Genomic DNA, 20,348 nt, shown 5'->3' on the forward strand with positions numbered 1-20,348 from the left:
CACTTGACGCCATCAACGGCAAAATGCTACCATTGAAGTATGGATCCCGCATTCTTAATAGATTAATCTAACGGTTGTAAATGCCAGGAACCAGTCCATTGACCATTTAAGACTGGTTCTCTATTCTGTTTCACTACGTTTCATACACAAACAGTTCTGGAATCCATACAACAATATTACGCGACGAACGGGTTGTGTGAAATTAATAGTCGAAGTTGTGGTAATTTTCACGGCTTTGGTCTCGCACCATGCATTGGTTTGAGGGTTCCATCACTGCTGCTATCACAGCAGCAAAACAGAAAAGAGTATTGTTTGTTGTTTATGTTCGAGGTAGGTCAAGTTAGTCAGAAGTTTGAGATGTTTGTATTATTTTTGTTTGTGCATCGTCACTCTTTTCTTTAGTTAGTGAACGATAATACGTTTGTTTCCGACACCGTTTTGTTATGGCCGAGTGAGGGCGTATTAGTACTATTTATTTTGATTCAGCAAATAAGTCAACCATTTTTTTAAATACTTTTACCTAACTGTTTCATTGCTGAACAGTAAACGGATAACTTTCCGTATGGCGCCACCACTTTTTCACTCATTTTTACAAAAAGGGATATATCAATCAGGTAAATTAGATACATATTATTTTATTTCGAATGAAAAAGTGGTGGTGCCATACGGAAACTTTTCCTTTCCAATCACACTCACAGGCGGAAACAAGTGTTAAAAATAAACAAATCTGCCCTTAAATTTATTAAAACTAGAAAAGAGCTTATTAATGTTTTTGAAGATTATAAGTCCGATTTCGTTTGATAAACAGGGTAGACATTATTTTTGTTGATCGATAAAGGCTTTTGTGATGTCACATTGTTATTTACAGGTGAAGATGACGTTTCAAAACAGATGGATACTACTTGGGCAGACGAGGGCGTTTCTCAAATATGTACCGAGTCTGGTATGATTGTGATTCGATTCAATTCAGACAGGTAAGTACAGTAGAAGTGTTACATTACATTGGCATTACAAATCAATGCATTAACTACAATACATGTACATGAGGTGGTGTTCCACCCATTTTTGAAAGAGTAGGCCCTAAGGGGTAGTTCTAGTTTTCAAAAAATCTATTTTTCAAGAAACACTTAACAAAGATGTTGATAATGTTCCAGGAAGAGCCATTGAGACCTTCAACCAGCTTTGGATTATTAAAAATGAATTATTAAAAAACATGTTTTGCAATTTGTATGTTTTGTAATTAACTTCTTTGTTTTTCTCCACAGTGATGAATGTAAGCAGTTCTCGCAGTATTGTATCCTTACACTTACCGTCATTACATGTATATAAGATATGTATTTAGATAAAAATATTGTTTTTGTAGTGTTTACTTATATTTGTCGATCCCCTAATGGTTGTACGGCTTCTGACTAGCAACCACGAACAAAGATATTGACTTGTAGGGAGACCGCCAACATTGGGGTAGATAGCTCGGTAGAGCGCTGGCACGTTAGTTCGGAAGTTGTTGGTTCAATGCCCGCTCTAGTCAATTTCTCATTGTTCTATCCCAAATCGTTAGATCTTCAGATGGTTAAAGAATTCAGATGTATGAAGGGATGAAAAGTGTTTTGAAGCACCATGAAATATTTGCACAAATTATTTTTTTATTTTATTTGCCAGCCTGACCACTACTTTGTACTAATACAATAAGAATAAAAAATCGTAAATATTTGTAAAGTGCTCAGGGGTTTCTAAGACTAACCAAACCAAACTTGCTTTAGTGATCCTTAACTGTGAGCCACAGACCCAGTCATATGTGTACCTTGTGTATCATTCATCTCTGGAGAGACGGGGATTCCTCTTGAAGGAGCGGCTGGCTACGTGAACGCCTCGGACTTCAAACAAAAGATTCAGGCAGTCCTTCAGGTCAGATTGAGCTTTCTTTATTCTTGATGTTCAGAATGAATTCAATATTAATCAAAATACTCAACTATAACTAGTTACTTCCAACCTAGAGCGAGTTCGAGTGGGCACAATTAGTCGACCCGTGGTTGACTACTGACTAGCAACGCACAAGCGCAGTGACGCACTCACTCGAACGACTCATTTGGAAGTCTAGTCAACCCTCCGTCTTTTCGCTACAGTGCCACTGGTACCCCTCAACGCTTTACACATGTTAGAATGGAACATGCTGTTGGGACCAGCGAAGAAACCATGGGCTGGTTCCAAATGGTCGAAAACAGTAGTCGACCAATGGTTGACCAGCCTGGGGTCGAGTGCAAATGGTCAACTTTTAGTTAACCATTGTGCACATTCTTTGGATTTCCAGAGCCCATGGGTCCATTTAATGTACAGTCGGAGGAAGGGTGTGGGTGTGGAGGAAGAGTGTAAGGGCGTAGGAATGGTTATTCCCTCATAAGCAAGGGTAGTCCTGAGAGGAGTGGCACCTCCAGTTCTTATTAGCCTCCAAAGGAAAATTCAATGCAAATCCATTTACGGAGAAGATTGGAATGGCTGTAGGATGTCCCGGCTACTGGAGACATAGCCAGGCCCTTTTCAAAACGACCGCATCGGCTTTGGATTCGGCTCAGGCTAGGTTTTCCCTCCGGTTGATTTGACAATTGCGCGTGCTTTGCATATACGCGCTCAGGGCTTCAGATGAGAGAACGGAGCTTGAAGCTGAATCCAAAGCCGAAGCCGTGGTTTGGAAAAAGGGCCATAATAATAATGTGAATGCTGACAGTGTATTGTGTTCTCATTTTAAAATTTGTAGATGGCAAGCACCCAGTCCACATCAAGTCCAGGAGCTGGTACTAGCGGCCAGTCTCCGGCTGCCTCTAGCACCTCATCCAAGCGTCCCTCATCGACTCCATCCCAGCCCATGGACACCGTAGCTGCTCCCGACACTCAGAAGAAAGAACTGTCTAAGCTTGAAAAGGCAGCGAAGCTCAGACAGAAGATGGAGGAGATTCATCAGCAGAAAGAAAAACAGAAAGCAGACGTGAGTCAGCGACGTTTTATAATAATATAAATCAGTAATGAGATTCAGGACTTCAGGATGTACTCTTTAGACGCAAACCTCTTTATAACAGTACTCTTTGTAATGAGGGTTGACTGTAGTTGACATAGGAAGAAGTTTGTTTTGTATCAATCTTTTAGATAATTGATTGTGTCTTCACAATGTTATGTTAATTTTATGTGTTCCTAGGAAGCAAAAATGAAAGAAATCGAACGCAGAAAGGTCGGTCAAGCTGTCCAGCAATCGTCGCAGGAACGAGCCGAGAAAGAGGCCAAACGTCTTGCCGGGGAGATCCGAAAGGAGAAAGAGGAGGACAGACTCGCCAAGGAGCGTATCCGGGAGCAGATAGCGAGAGACCGAGCCGAAAAGCAATCAAGATACGATGTAGAGAAGAAGGAGAGATTGAAGACGAGGGAGGCTGCGTCTGAAGCTGCTAAGATTGCCGCTAGTGAAGCTCCGAAAAGAAAGATCAATATGTGAGTAGGGTTAAAATAATTCATAGTTTACCCTTTGAGAAGGGACTCCCGACTGCTACATGTATGCACACCTTACTTTTAAGATGGGTTGTTCTAAAGCTTTAATTTGTTTGAGTTATAAGTTAGGGATTAACTGGTTTGGGTGACTGTTTAGCGTGAATTTGTCTGAGTTGCAAGGCATGCTACCTCAGATGATTGATAACATTGGCTCAAAGTGGTTTGCAAAAAGTTCCACATGTTTTTATTTCATTGTATGAATTTTTACCTTCACTTTATACAATCATTTAGCATTTAGCAACTGCCTGTCAATACAAAAACACCACTTGTGGCTCCAATCTCTGTTCTACTATCAGTCTTTGGCTGTTTCACATGTTAGGCATACAAAAGGGCCTCCAGATTTTGTTGCATGTTAACTCAAGAAGTGTAGCATGCATCGGAAAGGACTTTGAGTTGATTGATACGTATGATCACCGGAGAGAATTAAAAGGAGAGACTCGTGAATAGGTGGCATTATCAGCTACATGTACTTCAGCAATCGGTTAAACCAAGCTTATTCCCAATCAACTGACAACACTCGGCAAACTGACCTCCGAAAGCTGTTGCTAATGTCATGTCCTTCCATCTGCTTCCTTGTGCAGGTCAAAGGGCAAAGGTCAGAGAAGGGAAGGACTTGAACCGGTTACAGTTGGGAAGTACAAAGTATGGAACTGCCTGAAATGTGATAATGAGTATCACCAGCCCGGAAGTCTGTACCGTCACATGAGGATTGAACATGGGCCCAAGTTGTTTGGATTCTGTCGACAGTGTTCCTTCAAGACTAATCGGAGAGACAACTTAAGACGGCATTACAGGATGGAGCATCCTCTCCAAATAGATGAACTAGAATCAATAAGATTTGAAAGCATTGAGGCAAGAAATGAACGAGTTCAAAGTGAAAAATCAGAGACGGCTCCAGCGACCTCTAAGAGACGTGCAAGTAGAAAGAAGAAGGTCAGAAAAGACAAGACTGTGGCCAGTTGCGTGCCTTTACCGACCCATCCGTCTGAAGATGTTTCTGGTATTAGCAATACAACAATAATATCAGTGGATGGACACTTACAAAACGCACAGGAAAGTGAACACGATCGTCTCTCTGTCCCTATAAAAGTTGAGCCAGACGAGCAATCGTTGGATTCACAACCTATGTCCGAGTTAAGTTTGGCCGCTTCCAGTTCTCAGAACGATGAAAACAGCTCTGATTTATATGAAAGGATAGTAGGAGGTAGCACAGACATGCACCAGTGTCCAAAATGTACAAAGCAATATACTCAGTACACGAGCCTGTGTCGTCACATTAAGCTGGATCACGGACGTCGAACTTTCTCCTGGTGTAGACGCTGCTCCTTTTACAGCAACAGAAGAGACAACCTCCGCCGCCACTACAAAAAGATGCACTTGCGACACTTCTCAGATTTTAAAAAGATCACTCCTGAAACCAAGAAACAGAAAAAGCGACGGGAGCAACAGGAGGAACAAGGAAGTGACCAGAGTGATGCTCAGGCTAGGGAAGAGCTCATGCAAGAGATGATGGGGAGAAATGAGTACGTAGGGGCTGTAAATGAGTCTACCTTTTCTGATGATGAATCGCAGATTTGTCACAGCGACTGGGATCTGTTTGATGACAATGATCTAGGGGAAGAAAACAATCCAGAAATGATGTCTGATTCAGAGACACCTGGATTCGGTCGTGAAACATCCCCATCAGATTATGAGCCTTTCCATCAACATCTTGGAATGTCTGACCTCGTTGGAGATGCTTCTGCTTCAGAGATACCTTCAAGTAGTCAGCAAAGTTTAGACGTCTGTAACAGCTTGCTTCCTTTTATGACATGCTCTTCTGATCAAGATGGACACTTCAGAGACTTGGGGCCGGACAATGACATCAGCCAGGTACAAGGAATAGGAGGAGATGCTTATTCATTCAAGTGCCCGAAATGTAAAAATGTATATCAAAACAGGAGCAGTCTCTATCGACATCTTCGTAGCGACCATGGCCCTCCGTTTTTCCTTTGGTGTAGACATTGCGTCTTCCACACTAAGCGGAAGTACAACCTAAAGAGGCACTACTGCCATCTGCATCAGCAGTTTGTAGGCGAAGTGGATATCATTGAGTTTGAGACGAGGGAGGAAGTGGAACATCGTACGGGACAAGAACTAGTGCTGAGAAACAGAGCTAAGTTAAGCAAGAAGTCCCCCTGGACAATTAAGAAGAAATACAGAAACATGAAGGCTCTCCCTCAAGGATCGGACACCTTAAGATTCGCTGAGGAGCACCAAGAAATCAGAGATACATCGATAAATGCTTCACGTCTAGCCAGACCAAACATAGGAAGTTCATTTGTATCTGATGCGATCGCTTATCCCCAGAGTATTAGAAAGACGTCTGCTTCTTCAGCGACAATACCAACTGAGGGTAACTTTCCCCTACAAAGAGGTCAGCTAGTTAACGCACCGCCAATGTCTAATAAGTCATTGCAACCTGGAGGTTCTGGAATGTCCAAAACTAACAGTGTTTTGAATTATCCACAGAGCACTTCAACTCCACAAATGGTTCATGGACAGACCCCAAACTTTGTTGCATCCAACTCGATGAACTTCCCTCCCAGATCTGCTTATATTCCTTCTTCTAAACAGTCCCCTGTAGTATTCAAAAGACCTTACGTACCACCTGCTAACATACATGTACCAAACCCTGCACAAAGCAATACTCCTCATCATTTGGTCCAAGAACCAAGTTCTGTATCTGCTGTTTGTGGCCGGGGTCAAGAACCAAGTTCTTTGACTGCTGTTCGTGGCCGGGGTCAAGAACCAAGTTCTGTAACTGTTGTTTGTGGCCGGGGTCAAGAACCAAGTTCTTTGACTGCTGTTCGTGGCCGGGGTCAAGAACCAAGTTCTGTAACTGCTATTTGTGGCCGGGGTCAAGAACCAAGCACTTTGACTGCTGTTCGTGGCCTGGGCCAAGAACCAAGTTCTTTGACTGCTGTTCCGGCCCAAGAATCAAGTCTTGAGACCTCATCTCAAGGCCTAGTCCAAAAACCAAGTTCTATAACTGCTGCTCGTAGTCTGGTCCAGGAACCAAGTTCCATGACTGCTTCGCATGGCTCCGTCCAAGAACAAAGTTCTGTGACGTCAACGTGTGAGAACCCAAATAACAGTGTACCCCTCACTAAATTGGAAAGAGTTTTACGTGGGAGAGTGACAGAAGTGGTGGAGGAATCTCACACTGTGACGTACTCTGGTGGGGAAAAAGTCAAGGAAGAGACTATAAAAAGGACTTATAAAGTTATGTTCGATGCAGAGTTTGGAGACGGAAAAGTCGAGCCTTTTTAAGTGTGATGTTACTGTAAAAGTGTGGCCTTCTATTTAAGTCTCGCTTTCTCTCACTGTGATGTTTGTATTTGAACAGAACCATTGCTTATTTTTATCTCTGCTTTCGCCTTAATCCCATTTGCTAGACTTCAATTCCAGATTTGATATGTTATTGTACCGTAGAGACAAGGGAAGGACATCAAAATTATAATAACCAGTACTGCTTTTAATCCTCCAATACTATAGCACACAATAGACACCGATGCACAGCACAGTCAGTTGTTGTTAAGGTTGAAAGGTCAACACGGCATGAGGCTGGCCACACACAAGTTTACAAAATCTAATCCAATTAGCCCTAGAAACAACAATATTTCGCCACTGTGAAGAACTTCAAATACTGACTGCAATAAGCATCATGTCTAAATCTTGTACATTCCTCGGACAAAAACTAAAATCCTTCTGAAACTATAGACATGACAGATGTGTGAAATAACTTTGACTCTCAAAGCACACATTTCTGTCTTCCTTTCTTCCATTTTCATTGTTGGTAACGGTAACCCATCCAGCAAGCTGACCATTTTGGGCTCTTCTTACAAAAAGGGAAAAAGGGGTAGATTAACAGTACGTACAGTAGAAGTTGATATAATAATGTTAAGGAAAAAGCACTGTCAATAAAACTGTTGCATCCTGACAGGTTTCTTATAGGCCTTTATTTCATGAGAGCAGTGGAAGTGTGGTGGCCGAGTGGTTAAGAGCACTGAGTTCAAACTCTGGTGTTTCTGATCAGCAGAGTGTGGGTTCGAACCCCCAGTTGTGACACTTGTGTCCTTAAGCAAGACACTTAACCATTGCTTTGTCCTTCGGATGGGACGTAAAGCCGTTGGTCCCATGTGTTGTGTAACGCATGTAAAAGAACCCAGTGCACTTATCGAAAAGAGAAGGGGTTCCCCCCAGTATTCTGGTTGTGGCTGCTTAATGCGCCGTAGCACCTTGTAAACCCTTATAAGTGCTAAATAATTGGGTCTCCGAATTCATCACTGCAATAACCTATCTTTCTGAAAGTTTGTATGTACATGAACTCAGTGCCTTGAGTATCTTGTTTGGTAGATTCGTGCGCTATATAAGACTTTGATATTATTATTATTATTATTATTATTGAAAATCTTTCTTCGGCTTAGTTTTACTGTATCTATGTATATGAAACTGAAACCAATGATCCTCCAAAAGATTAAATGTTACATATCTTGTCATAAAGATTTGTGGACAAGTTGTTAATGGTCTGCCGCGTTGAGATAGTCAAGTTGTTGCGGTGCTCTCGCGCGAACTGCTGGTTGCGTCTTCTACTCCATGGGAATGTAGTCCTGAGAGCAGTAGTCTCACGGGGCCAGCAGTCTCGCGAGAATACCGCTGGAATCGCGGGGAGATTCGGAATAGAGTTGGAGCGCTATCACCGCGACAGACATTTAACGACTTGTCCACAAGTCCACTTGTCATACAATTGAGTAAGACCTGGTTTCAAATGAAGGAAGTTTAAAAAGTACAGAACTGTCAAGAAAAAGATTACATCAACTCGTGAAAACTTCATCAGATCTAAATGTATAGGTGATTGTAAACTAACTGGAAAACATGGACAAGTTTTTGGCCTTATGCGCTGCAAAAAGTTTACAAATAGGTTGATTGTTGGTTGTGGTGACTTATTGAAAAGTGAGTATTACTGATATCAATGTCTAATGTTTTCTTTAAATTTGTTTTTTTTTCTCTTTGTTAACCTCAACCTCCTGATGCATTCCTTTATGAAATGGCCTCAAATTGAAATCTTCTTGTTTCTAATCACCCAAATTTAAGCAAAACTTGTGAGTAAAATGTATTCCTTTGAGGATTTGTGATGGCTGTAGTTTAACTCTTTCATCAGTGCCTGCTTTATTAAGGTTTTTCAAAACTCTGTATAATATTTTTTGAAAAAGTCTCTCTCACCAAACGAAATTGATCTTGATGATCTGCGTTGCCTTGGTACATACCAAAGTCTGTAGTATTTCTTGAGGAATGCCCTCTCGTGCTAATGTGTATACTATTAGCAAACTAATTTTCTGCAAAACGCAGCCAACACTTACAGAAATTTCGTTTACGTTTTGACTAGTATCACTAGTCATCGTCAGAACAAAACACCACTAGTCGGTTGGTGGCGCTGCTTCCTGCTACGGCCACTGGATTGTGGTTTAGCCGATTGTGTCCTCCCCCGGGGTGAAACTTGGTGTATTTTATTGGTTGTACATGGACGATGACACTTTTTGAGTACAAGTATGACTTTGGCAATAAAAGAGTGAGGGATAAGATGTGAGCCATTGTGTCTTTGAGTTCATGTTTGTATTTTTCTTGTTTCAGGGACGTTGCCCGTATCCAGTTCAGATTACCAGATGGATCAACACTCATGAAGCAATTCGATGCTAAGGCCCCGTTACAAGAGGCGCAAGACTTCTTAATGCAGGTGGGATGGAATTTCTGTTTATGTGGGTTTAAATTAAAGTTGGGAGAAGAAAGTAAGGACCTTATTTACCTGAGAAAGGTTGGTTGGACTAAATACACATATAAACTGTCATTAGAAAGCTCTCGGATTCACCAGTTTTTAGTGGTGTGTGTATTTCTGTCATTTTAAGCCTTTCCCAAAAACATTGATAGGGTCAGTTTCTTGACACAAATACAATTTTGACAATTTTAAGAATCACATGTAGATATTTATGTTCTTTCTTGAGCTTGGAGCAGTCATTTTCCAAGACTTTATTCGCCTCCTTTGATTGTTTCTTGGAAATTGTATGATAAAGATTGTAATGTGTCGGGAGGAAGTTACTCCTTAATTTCCAGGGCTGGATTTCATGAACCACTAAGGGTTATCTGAAGATGAGTTTAAAGTATTGGAATAGTGATTTGTGTTTGGACCGTACACTGCATTGCAATTGAGGTTGATACACAATTAAGATCAATCTTAAATCTTCATCTTGTGCGCAATGTTACCCTTGGCTACCAATTTACTTTATCTTACAACCACAAAACATTGTTGTTTTACCAACAGAATATTGGCTCAGCAATGAGAGAGTTTACGATGTCGACCACATTTCCCCGACGTCGATTTTCATCTACGAACATGAACTCAACCTTTGTGGATCTTGACCTGGTTCCAACAGCAGCAATTATCGTTGTTCCAGTAAGTTATTTAAACAGAGATTGGAAGTGAAAGCACCATTTGAAGCTTTACATGAATGCACAATAAAGCCCGGTTCAAACTTCCTGCAAATGCAAATGCTAAGCGAAATTTGCCTAACAGATTTGCATGGAAATTTGCATCAGTTAAAATGTGCTCAATTCCTGCGAAACGGTCACTGTGAAAACAGCCCTGCGAAGTCCAAATTCACTTCGCATTTGCATTCGAACTTAAAGGACATAGTTTTGCGAGTATCAACTGTTTAGGTGCAATAGGTACAATCTCTCTTGTGAAAAGAAGTGGTTGTGAGGAGGACTGGAATTGAGAATACTCTATTTTGTTTAAACGGTGTGCTTTGCTCGTCTTAAGGAGAATTCTCGACTTCTTGGTCTTGATTGGCAAGACATCTACAATGAACTCTAGAAAGGTAAAGGTTGTGGGTTGGAATCCCACCCGAGTAATATGCCTGAGAATGTTTTTCACAGAACTTGGGGAAAGTACCGAGTATACAGTGCTGACACACATCGGTGTATATGGGTAAAACCTAAATGAATATTCTTTATCCCTGATGCCAATTTAACATCTATTAAATCATTGCGGTACCTGCTGTAAAAACATAGGATTTGAACTCCCTCTAGCTACCGGGCAATTATCTCGGTGGTATAGTTGGTAAGATATCTGTTCTCGAATGGCAAAGGTCGTGGGTTCAAATCCCACCAAAGTTATATGCCTGTGAATTTTTTTTCACAGAACTCTGGAAAAGACTGAGTACACAGTGCTAACACACATCGATGTAAGGGTAATAGTAATATTCTTAAAGGAACACGTTGCCTTGGATCAGTCGAGTTGGTCTTTGAAAAACGTTTGTAACCGTTTTTTATAAAATGCATATGGGTAGAAAGATGTTGTAAAAGTAGAATACAATGATCCACACAAACATGCCTCGAAATTGCGTGGTTTTCCTTTTACCTCGTCGACTAACACGTCGGCCATTTATGGGGGTCAAAATTTTGACTCCCATAAATGGCCGACCATGTTAGTTCGCACAGTAGAAGGAAAACCACGCAATTTCGAGGCAAACTTGTGTGGATCATTGTATTCTACTTTTAAAACATCTTTCCAACCATATGCATTTTATAAAAAACGGTTACAAACGCTTTTGTTTTGACCAACTCGTCCGATCCAAGGCAATGTGTTCCTTTAATCTCTGTTGCATTTTTCTTAATGTTGATGTTATCGATGTGTTATACAGGGTCGCTTGAAGGACATCCCAGCAGCTGGTAGTCCCTCATCAGCAGCTGCCAAGTCTGGTAGCTCGCTTGGCTTCTTTACCATGCTCCTAGCCCCGCTCATCTTTCTCTGGAACGTCATCTATAACTTCCTGTTTGGCCGACCGAGCCAACCAGAGGTTCAAGCGGCACAGAGTCGGGTGCCTGTGGAGCAAACTGCACCATCTGGTAATGAATATGCACAGAGTTCAACAGGTGCAAGACCTAAAAGGTAATGTGATATTGGAAAACCTAAGGCTGTGTAAAAAATTAGCGGATACGGCTTTGGCACAACTACAGCTATAGTTACCTCACTGTGTAATCATGTATTGAACTATAGGTCATCCGTAGCAACACCCTTAGAAACAGTCCCAGCCGTATCTTCCAATTATAACGAAAGTTCAGCAAAACAAAATACATTGATCTAATTAATTTTTTATTTTTTAGGGGATGAAACTTAGTTAAAAGAAGGGTAAAGATTTGATGATAATCAAAAAATTTGGTGCAATGAATTTTGCCTGACTTGTTTTTGTGGATTCTCAGATAGATGCATGTGCTACTTTAGTATTGACATGCTTGCAACTTTTCAATCTGTTCAACTGATTTTCTCCTTTTTTCTTTAAAATAAGCGCCATAATAAAAATTAAAAGAAACACTTTACACAATAAAGTGTGGTTGGCCATGTCCTCTTTTGAAGTAAAAACCTTGCATATATGTCAGTGTGTTTGTAGTTGAAGGATTAATCCCAGATAAGATTAAATCGATTGGACAATGTTTTAACTATTGTTTACGGTCCCAGGGTAGGAGAAGGGCACCAGGTTTAGGGAAATGTGCTATTTAGTAATTTAGGGACATGCAGCTGATTTCACGAAACTTTACGCAACTGCGAAAGTCCACTTGCGCAACATTTATGGCATAAGTTGCGCCATAAACATTGCGCAAGTGGATTTGCGCAGTTGCGTAATGTTTCGTGAAAACGGCTGCAGGGGTGGACTAGTCTTATCTCGAGTTAGGATGAGTTACTCGTCCTTACTAAAGCCTTAAGTTTTGAATATCTCCTAGGACTAGTCCTAACTTTCCTAACTCTTTGTGAAATCAACTCCAGATAGTACAAAAACAATTCACTGATTTTGGTCAAAGTGTGGTCTGTTTTTTGGAGTGGGGGCTATTACTATTTACTCTGTTTTTAAATTTGGAGGTTTAAAAAAAAGTATGCCATGTCTTTCCACCATGAATGTGCTGTTTTTTTAAAACTAGGTTTTTACTTTGTTTTGGTGTGGTGTTATTGTTGCTTGCCTTTTTAATGTTTGTTCTTTGCAATTTTATCCACCTTTTTGTTGCCTTCTTGTAATGTTAAAAAAACAAAACAATTGTACTTAATTTGATTGCAGATTTAATTGATTGTACTTTTTAGGGATGGCCCATTGAAAATAATCTTATTAAGCAATATGGTTACCGTCAATCAATGAACATTGTATTATTATTATTATTATTTTAGTTTTACAAATAGTATTTTCTATTTGTTGTCCTCAGTTCCCAGGTTAGGAGAAGGAATCCAGGGGCTGGTGGTTCATCTTCCAGACAGGAAGGAAACATCCACCGTTTGGCAACGGTTCAAAACGATGACGATGACGACAATAACACATGGAACGGAAACTCAACACAGCAAATGTAAAAAAACAATGTTGGCAATTTATTTTAATGGTCTTTATGTTGTAAGGGTTAGTTTGTTTGTCACAAGAGGGCGACAGTCATCTTAAAGGGTTTGGGTATTTTTTGTGTGACACAAAAGCACAAAACTTCCACAGGTGTACATTAAACTCACACGGTTTAAAGATAATGCTAGTAGAAAGCTTCCCATAAAACACTACTGGCTTAGATGTTGTGGTTTTTGAGAAATGGGTAAAACAATTTCAAAAGAACAATTAGTTTGACAAAATTATATTAGCATGCACAACGGTTTTGGGAAAATGATTTAGGGGATGTCTTTTTGCTGTTTCATTAACAAAACACTAAGATTCATTTTTTTTATGAGAAAGATCGACATTTGCATGAGCCAAAAAATTATGTGATTCTTTTTCTACAATAAAAATGAATTGGATTTAAAACTTTGCATGGTGGGAGTATATTCAGTTGAGGTTTGCGGTAGCACCATGTGGAAATCTTTTTTTAAGTAGTGTTTGAAGAACTGATGGTCAACCACCCGTTTTTCTCTGAACCAACACTACACAAAAGAGATTTACACATGGTGCTACCGCAAACCTCAACTGAAGAATTACATGGATATTTTTGTCATACTGTTAAGAATGAAGGAGGCTTTATTCAAAGCAAATGTAATATCTATTTCCAGTTATAGTTATGGTGGAGGGTCTATCTGATTTGTTATTTGAATTGGTTTATGATGTCACCATAGAAACAGAAGATTAAGAATGCCGTGCTCATTGTCATTTTGGGTCTGCAGGGCACGCCCTCTATGTCAGCTGTGATCATAGAGTATCGATACCATGTGACATGCCTGTTTTGCATAAATAGCCAAACCAAACAAAATGGGTATGCTGTAATGTGCCATACATCTAAAATGGCAGCCTGCATGACTTACACACAGTACACCACACAGCATTCTCTAAGTTCTACGTAGATGTTTAGGCCTGTATGCTTGGTGTTTAAAAGGGCAAGGGCACCAGGGCAAGGGCACCAAGGCACTTTCTCATTGGCAAAGGGCACTCTGTGAGGAAATTTTTAATTTTCTACTGGAGCATTTCATGGGCACCAAGGGGGCATGGAGGCAATCGCCTTCGTTGCCTCCATGAGGTATCTGGCCTGGATGCTACTAAGCTGTAATGTTAGCATTTACATCTAAGGATTGCTTGGTCTTTTGGATTTATTATTTTTGCCATGTCTGTTTTTGTTAACAAAATTTCTGTAAGTTATTGCCCCCATATCATATAACATAAATTAAGATGGAACTTATTATGTAAAAACTAGTGATGAACTATTGGAACTGTGTCTATATTACGTAACAGTAAATTTTTATTGAACATTTTGGCTGATAATTAAATCAATGTTTTGTTTTTATAAAAAATGATAATGATATAAAGTTTTCTAATATCAAGGGAAATATATACATGTTACTAGGGATTCTATAGTAGTTTTAATTTGGATAACCATCTACCGTCACATTGTGTCTCGCAATGTTTTAAACTATCAACCTCTCCCCATTTCTCGTTTGCCAAGTAAGGTTTAATGATAACAATTATTTTGAGTAATTACCAGTAGTGTCCAGTGTCTTTAAGTCAGTATATTCATATCGAGGCAGAGAGTTAAACTTAGCCTGTTTCTTGTCTGGTATGAAGTTTTATTTCTTTAAGATCACACTCAACAAATACATTGATGCCCTGATTCAGACTTAAGTGTGTATTTCAAAGATGGTTGAAATGGTTAAAGGGGGAGGGGCAAGTGGGGTCGCAACAATTTTGTTATAAATTGGATATTTGATTAAACAAAATGATTGTGGTATGAAAGAAAACTTTAATAAAAAATTAATGACCTGTTTGAAATCATGTTGTTCAAGTGTGAAAGGTTTGTGACAATTTTGTAGATCATTTTGCCACATTGATTACACTATAGGGACGTGTTTTAGGTTTACCACTTGACTTTGGCTCTTGTGATGTTTTAACTTTGTTCAAATCTTGTTTTATCGTTGTGCTTTTATTATAACTGACTTGCGGCAGATACGGAACCAGGGAACTTGAGGGTGCAAAAGTGTTTTATTTTCTAGGGGGTGGGGCACTTCTTGCCTGTTAAATTTATAGTTTTGATTTGCATTTCACTTAAATAAGCAATCCCATTTTCAGCACCGTTGTCTTTTTATTTAACGTTTTTTTTTTTTTTTTTTTCTTTTTTTTTTTCCTTATAATAAATCTGACGCGAGTATCAAAACAAAAACATTGTCTGCGTATAAAATATATATTTAAATACATTGAAATAATCACATTAAAATCAAGGTATACGTTTGGTACTTACATTGTCAATTAAAAACTGACTTGGTACAATCAGCAGCTGTCGATGGTGTAGATTAATTTAAGAATCATTTCACTCCTAGAAATGTGGTTATTGAAAAAATATATCCAGATTTACCCCCCCCCCCCCCCCCCCTAAATTCGAATCTGGGCAACATTATACTGTCGGATACGTTTCACGGATTGGGTATTCAAATTCCGAATTACCTTTCCCGCGTAGAATCTCTACAAACCACTACCACCTTTTGATTAATGAATTTTGACCAGGTTAGTTTTATTGTATATTTTTTATATACATGCAGAATTAAAACACTTGGAACGGTTGAACAAAATGTACACTTTCCTTACACTCTGGTAATTTTGAACCTCAAAAGTCCAGATAAACAAACAAAACAATAATTAGGGGACACTAATTATTTATTTTTTGTTTGTTAACGATATTTATGGGGAAAGAGTATAATCTTTACCATGGAACCCAGCTAGTGACGTTAACATCAGTAGGTAAGAAAGCACCCTCACCCTTCCTCATGTTACGACAAGAGTTAAACCAAGGTGTATCCGACAAGAGTCTCTTTTTCATCTGCATCTTAGATGCTTTATCTATACTTGGTACAAGGCCACAAAAATGAGAGAGTTTCAAATCTGGGTAGTTTTGAACTATGGTGCCTCGGTAGCGCCACTCAAAATACCTAGCGTACTGTTGTGGATTTCTGTCCAGGCGAGTTAGAAAGACCGCTAGTTCTTTGGGTGTCTTGAAATCACCTGCATAGATGAAGGAATTTGGAGGTGCGTTTTGCGTGTAGAACTCTTTCGGTGCCCCGTAGACTACCGGCACCGCTCCGTGCATCAAGGCAGTCTCCCAAAACTTCTCAGTGACGTAGTCGTCACATTCGGCATTTTCGAGCGAGAGATAAAATTTGTATTGCCCCATGAGATTCTTGCACTCGTCGGAGAGTCTCGGAAGACACGTCAGGTTACCACACCTCCCGTAAATGTCTACCTGTATGTGAGACTGTAACTTCAAAACGAAATCCATGCGAGGCCAAAACACCTCCTTGACGCAGTTACTACCCATCCACGCAATCAGCTTCTGCTTACCATGGATCCTATCAGATGCCTTTTTGTGCTTAGAGTCCAGCGGGGTACCAGTTTTATAGACACCATACGGTATGTGGATATCGGCTGTTTTCGAATAAGACCACACCACGTGGTTTGGAGTTAAACCTACGTAAGGTATCCACTTACGCATGCGCAGGGGTGTCTCAGCGCCGTAGAAAACTAATAGCTGGCGAGGATCAAACGCAAAGGTTCGAAACAGCGACATTTTGACCTTCAGCGAAAACGGCGACATACCAAACACCACTGCGTCTTTACCTTTAATACTACCTGGTCTGTTACTGAGAATTAATTGGACAGTGCAGGAGTCACATGATGCTTTAGTTGACCAATCACCATCGTCTAGAGGTTTGAGGGCGCTAACAAGCTGGTTAAGTTCTCTCCATTGCCGAATCACGTTAATTCCACCGTAGACGAGTATAGTTCTGTTCTGGCACTTTGCCGGCTTTAAAACTCTGCTTTGGACGGCAGTATCATTTTTGTTTTGGATTGGTTTCTTCAAGCTACGTTTTCTTTTTGTTGGAGAGGGCTTTCTGACTACATTACTGTCCTTGCTAATGTCGCTACTGTTGGCCATTTGGTTTGCCATGCGTTTTATTCCCGAGTCACTTAACTTAGACTTTCTTGTTTTTAATTTCCGTTTCTCTTGAGTTTGAGGGTTAACTTTCCGCTTCAGTCTTTGACTTTCTATCGGTTGTACATTTTTCACCGAAGTAAGATTTATATCTCCAGGATTTTGTTTTAACTGAATGTTCTCATGTGTGGGGGCGGGATGATCTGTTTGATCGTGTGAGCTTTCATATTGCCGACTGTTGAATGCCTTTATGCATTCTGGCTCTAGTATGAACGTAATTTGTATCAAGCCGATGACTACAGTAAACAGTAGTAGGCATTCGTACAGCTTGTACTGGCTCAGACGCATCTGTTGAGAAAACGAAAACAGACAATACATGAGATTTCAATTCACACCGAGCAGGAATAACATACCTGTGAGAATCATTTAGCAGACAATGTCAAGTCGACAGGTAATTACCAAACTTATATTTCCAAAATTTCTTTCCCAGCAATTTGTCGAACCAGTTGGTTTTGGTTGTATTAATGTGTTAAGTTAATTAATTGATAAACAACAGCTTACTGCAAAACATACTTACAGGGATCATGGTTGCCCAGGTGATTTGTCAAATACTTGTAAAGCGCTTGGGTTGCTGAAGGCAAAGACGATTGTTGACGGTAAATGATTAATTAAGAGGTGCATGTGTCTGTTGACTAAGAAGGAGCTGGAAAAGCTAAGTTGACAATTGAAGTCATTACACCTGGGGAGGAAAAATAGTATTGCAAGTTTTTCTACATTGACTTGAACTGATTCGAAGTTCACTAAAACCTTTGAAGGTCTGAAACTGAAGTTAAGAAATTATAGTGGGTCTCTCAGACTTTCAACATTTCTTTTCGTTATCATTAATTTGGGGATAGGACGAAGGTGAAGTTTATAGGTCGATGTTTTTAGTTCCCCCCCCCCCGATCCATTTACTTTCCAGAATATTTTTCTTTCAACTTGTATGTGTCACACTTTAAAGACACTGGACACTATTGGTAATTGTCAAAGACTAGCCTTCACAGTTGGTGTATCTCAACATATGCATAACATAACGAACCTGTGAAAATTTTAGCCTCGCTCAAGGCAGTCGAATTATTCACTCCGAAAAAAAGACCGCCGCTGTATAAAAACCCACCCGTATTCACTGTGCGTAACATCTCACGACACGATGCGCCCGTACACTATCCGCATGCAGAGGCCGTCAGGCCGACACGGCCTCCGCATGCGGTTAGTGGTACGAGTGCGGATGACTTGTGTGCACAGTAGTCGTACGATGTGACAGTGTGTATACGGGTGGGTCATGCGGTGTGATCGCACGCACCACGCACAGGGTATGCGGGTGGGTTTACAGCGGTGTCTTTTCGGAGCGAATAATGCGACTGCCTTGAGCAAGGCTATGAAAATTTGAGCTCAATCGATTGTCGACGTTGCGAAAGAAAAACTTGTCACACGAAGTTGTGTGCTTTCAGATGCTTGATTTCGAGACCTCAAATTCTAAATCCGAGGTCTCGAAATTAAATTTGTAGAAAGTTACTTCTTACTTGAAAACTACGTTACTTCAGAGAGAGCCGTTTCTCACAATGTTTTAAACTATCAACCTCTCCCCATTACTCGTTTGCCAAGTAAGTTCTTAACTCGAGGTATCGAAATCAAATTCGTGGAAAACCACTTCTTCCTCGAAAACTACATTACTTCAGATGGAGGTGTTTCTCACAATGTTTGATACTATTAACAGCTCGACACTACTCGTTACTAAGTAAGTTTGTATGTTAACAAATATATTGAGTGATTACAACTGCCTTTAATGTAGATCGCTCAACCTCAACAACTGTATAGGTATAGTTAACAGTTGGCAACAAAGTGTCTCACTCCTTGCGTCCACGGTCGAGTGCCTTAATATTGCCTTGCTTCCTGCCTTCATGATTTAATTATTTAACAGATTTTAGGTATTTAGAAACAGGTAATGTTGATGTCTGAAAGGCTCAATTGCAGAATACCCCGCAACTCATAAGCATCACCTCGTACCATGGAGGAAGGAATAGAAGGAGCTCGAACGAAGGGACATCAAAAGTCGAACGTGCGGTACCGCGGTCGTTTAACAACACCTCGTAATCACCGACATACCTTATACAGACAATAGGCGACCTGGCGTATGTGAGTTTGCGTGTGCGCACTTGGTTCTTCACTCAACCATGGTGTCGTAAGTCGTATGGATATAATACAGAAAAACAACTTTTTTGAGACCTGATAAAAATTGTGTACACTTGTGCTCACCAAATCGAAAAACACAATTGAATACCAACCACCCTCGTGTGCTTATACCAAAATTTTGAACCACCGCTAGTGACCGGAAAGTCACAAAAAATGAAAAAATATGCCATGATTTTTCAGTGAAACACCACAAATGGTAAAGGAAAACGTGTGTATTCCCAATTCTTGTCTCCAATGATTCAACTTTACGCAAAGGCAATGGTGCAGAGCGGCGGTACCGCACGTTCTGTACAAAGAAATCTAATTCTGCTCGTTAATCGGCCGTCCAGCTGGAGGTCTCCTATCTTTTTCCACTGGTTAGACGGGGGCATTGTCAGGGTATTCTTTTGTTACTCTGCGGTTATGTGGGTCGTTCGAGCTACTTCTATTCCTTCCTCCATGCTCGTACCCAGCGGCTACAGCTACGCAGTCACGGAACAGTGACCGCACATAATGTACCGAAGTGATCGTTCAGTGTGTCCTTACTCTATGCTCTATGGTGTACTGTAGCATGAAGTATGGTGTGTACATACATGAAGTATGGGGGTCGACTTGCCACAAGTATCATATCAGTGCCACAAAGTGATACAGACAGAGTGAAATACCAGCCATATTATCTGTTCATGAGTTAAGATTTCCTGGTTGGGCGTGTCGACGAGTGGTCGAGTCGTCTACGCCATTCCTGAATTTGTGGGGATCATAGAGCAATTAAGGACCGTGGTCGAGTCGTCGGGGCTAGAGGTTGCTCTCTTAACCACAGACCATTTTAAATTAGTGACAATTAATATGCATGGAGATCATCATCATTATTACCTTTTGTTATCCCAGGTTGAAACCACGATGAATGCTGCCTATAACTCATAACTATTTGAAGAATGTCAGTCCGGCCGATTTGCTGATGCTTAACCATACAGATCGATCACCTTCAAACTCCAACCCAAAACATGAACCGATGGCGTTGACCCAACTCGACACACACCTGTATACGTTCTTCATTAAGTATTCTCTGTCATTACTCTACACATATTGATCATTGAATCGTAAATGACGCACTGTTGCGTAACAACGTTGTCTGATCTTTT

General features: G+C 40.4%; 2 protein-coding genes across 3 annotated transcripts; one reads left to right on the top strand and one right to left on the bottom strand.

Moving 5' to 3' along the window:
- The first annotated feature begins 159 nt into the window (after positions 1–159).
- On the top strand, positions 160–14,844 carry LOC139937153 (UBX domain-containing protein 4-like). Of its 2 annotated transcripts, XM_071932185.1 has the most exons (10): positions 160–330; positions 869–974; positions 1,266–1,294; positions 1,784–1,905; positions 2,753–2,980; positions 3,188–3,474; positions 9,205–9,307; positions 9,890–10,021; positions 11,271–11,518; positions 12,820–14,844. In XM_071932185.1, the coding sequence occupies exons 1-10, from the start codon at positions 249–251 to the stop codon at positions 12,959–12,961; spliced, it is 1,479 nt and encodes a 492-aa protein (XP_071788286.1). In that variant the 5' UTR covers positions 160–248; the 3' UTR covers positions 12,962–14,844. The 2 variants fall into 2 exon arrangements, with proteins under 2 accessions (XP_071788286.1, XP_071788285.1); XM_071932184.1 differs by lacking the exons at positions 9,205–9,307; positions 9,890–10,021; positions 11,271–11,518; positions 12,820–14,844 and adding an exon at positions 4,113–7,511.
- Positions 12,959–20,215, bottom strand: LOC139937156 (uncharacterized). Its single transcript, XM_071932189.1, has 3 exons — positions 20,080–20,215; positions 17,573–17,734; positions 12,959–17,343 (listed from the first exon to the last, which is right to left on the bottom strand). Exons 2-3 carry the CDS (start codon positions 17,579–17,581, stop codon positions 15,769–15,771), a joined length of 1,584 nt encoding a protein of 527 aa, XP_071788290.1. The 5' UTR covers positions 17,582–17,734; positions 20,080–20,215; the 3' UTR covers positions 12,959–15,768.
- Positions 20,216–20,348: the final 133 nt, after the last annotated feature.

This window comes from Asterias amurensis, chromosome 5 (assembly GCF_032118995.1).
Source record: "Asterias amurensis chromosome 5, ASM3211899v1".
Classification (NCBI taxonomy): domain Eukaryota; kingdom Metazoa; phylum Echinodermata; class Asteroidea; order Forcipulatida; family Asteriidae; genus Asterias; species Asterias amurensis.

Excerpts from the sequence above, each read along its gene's own strand:
- LOC139937153 (XM_071932184.1), top strand. The coding sequence starts at position 249 with ATGCATTGGTTTGAGGGTTCCATCACTGCTGCTATCACAGCAGCAAAA. Across the intron at positions 331-868 it reads GTTTGTTGTTTATGTTCGAG|GTGAAGATGACGTTTCAAAA; the intron begins GTAGGTCAAGTT and ends TGTTATTTACAG. Across the intron at positions 1,295-1,783 it reads TAAGCAGTTCTCGCAGTATT|ACCCAGTCATATGTGTACCT; the intron begins GTATCCTTACAC and ends TGTGAGCCACAG.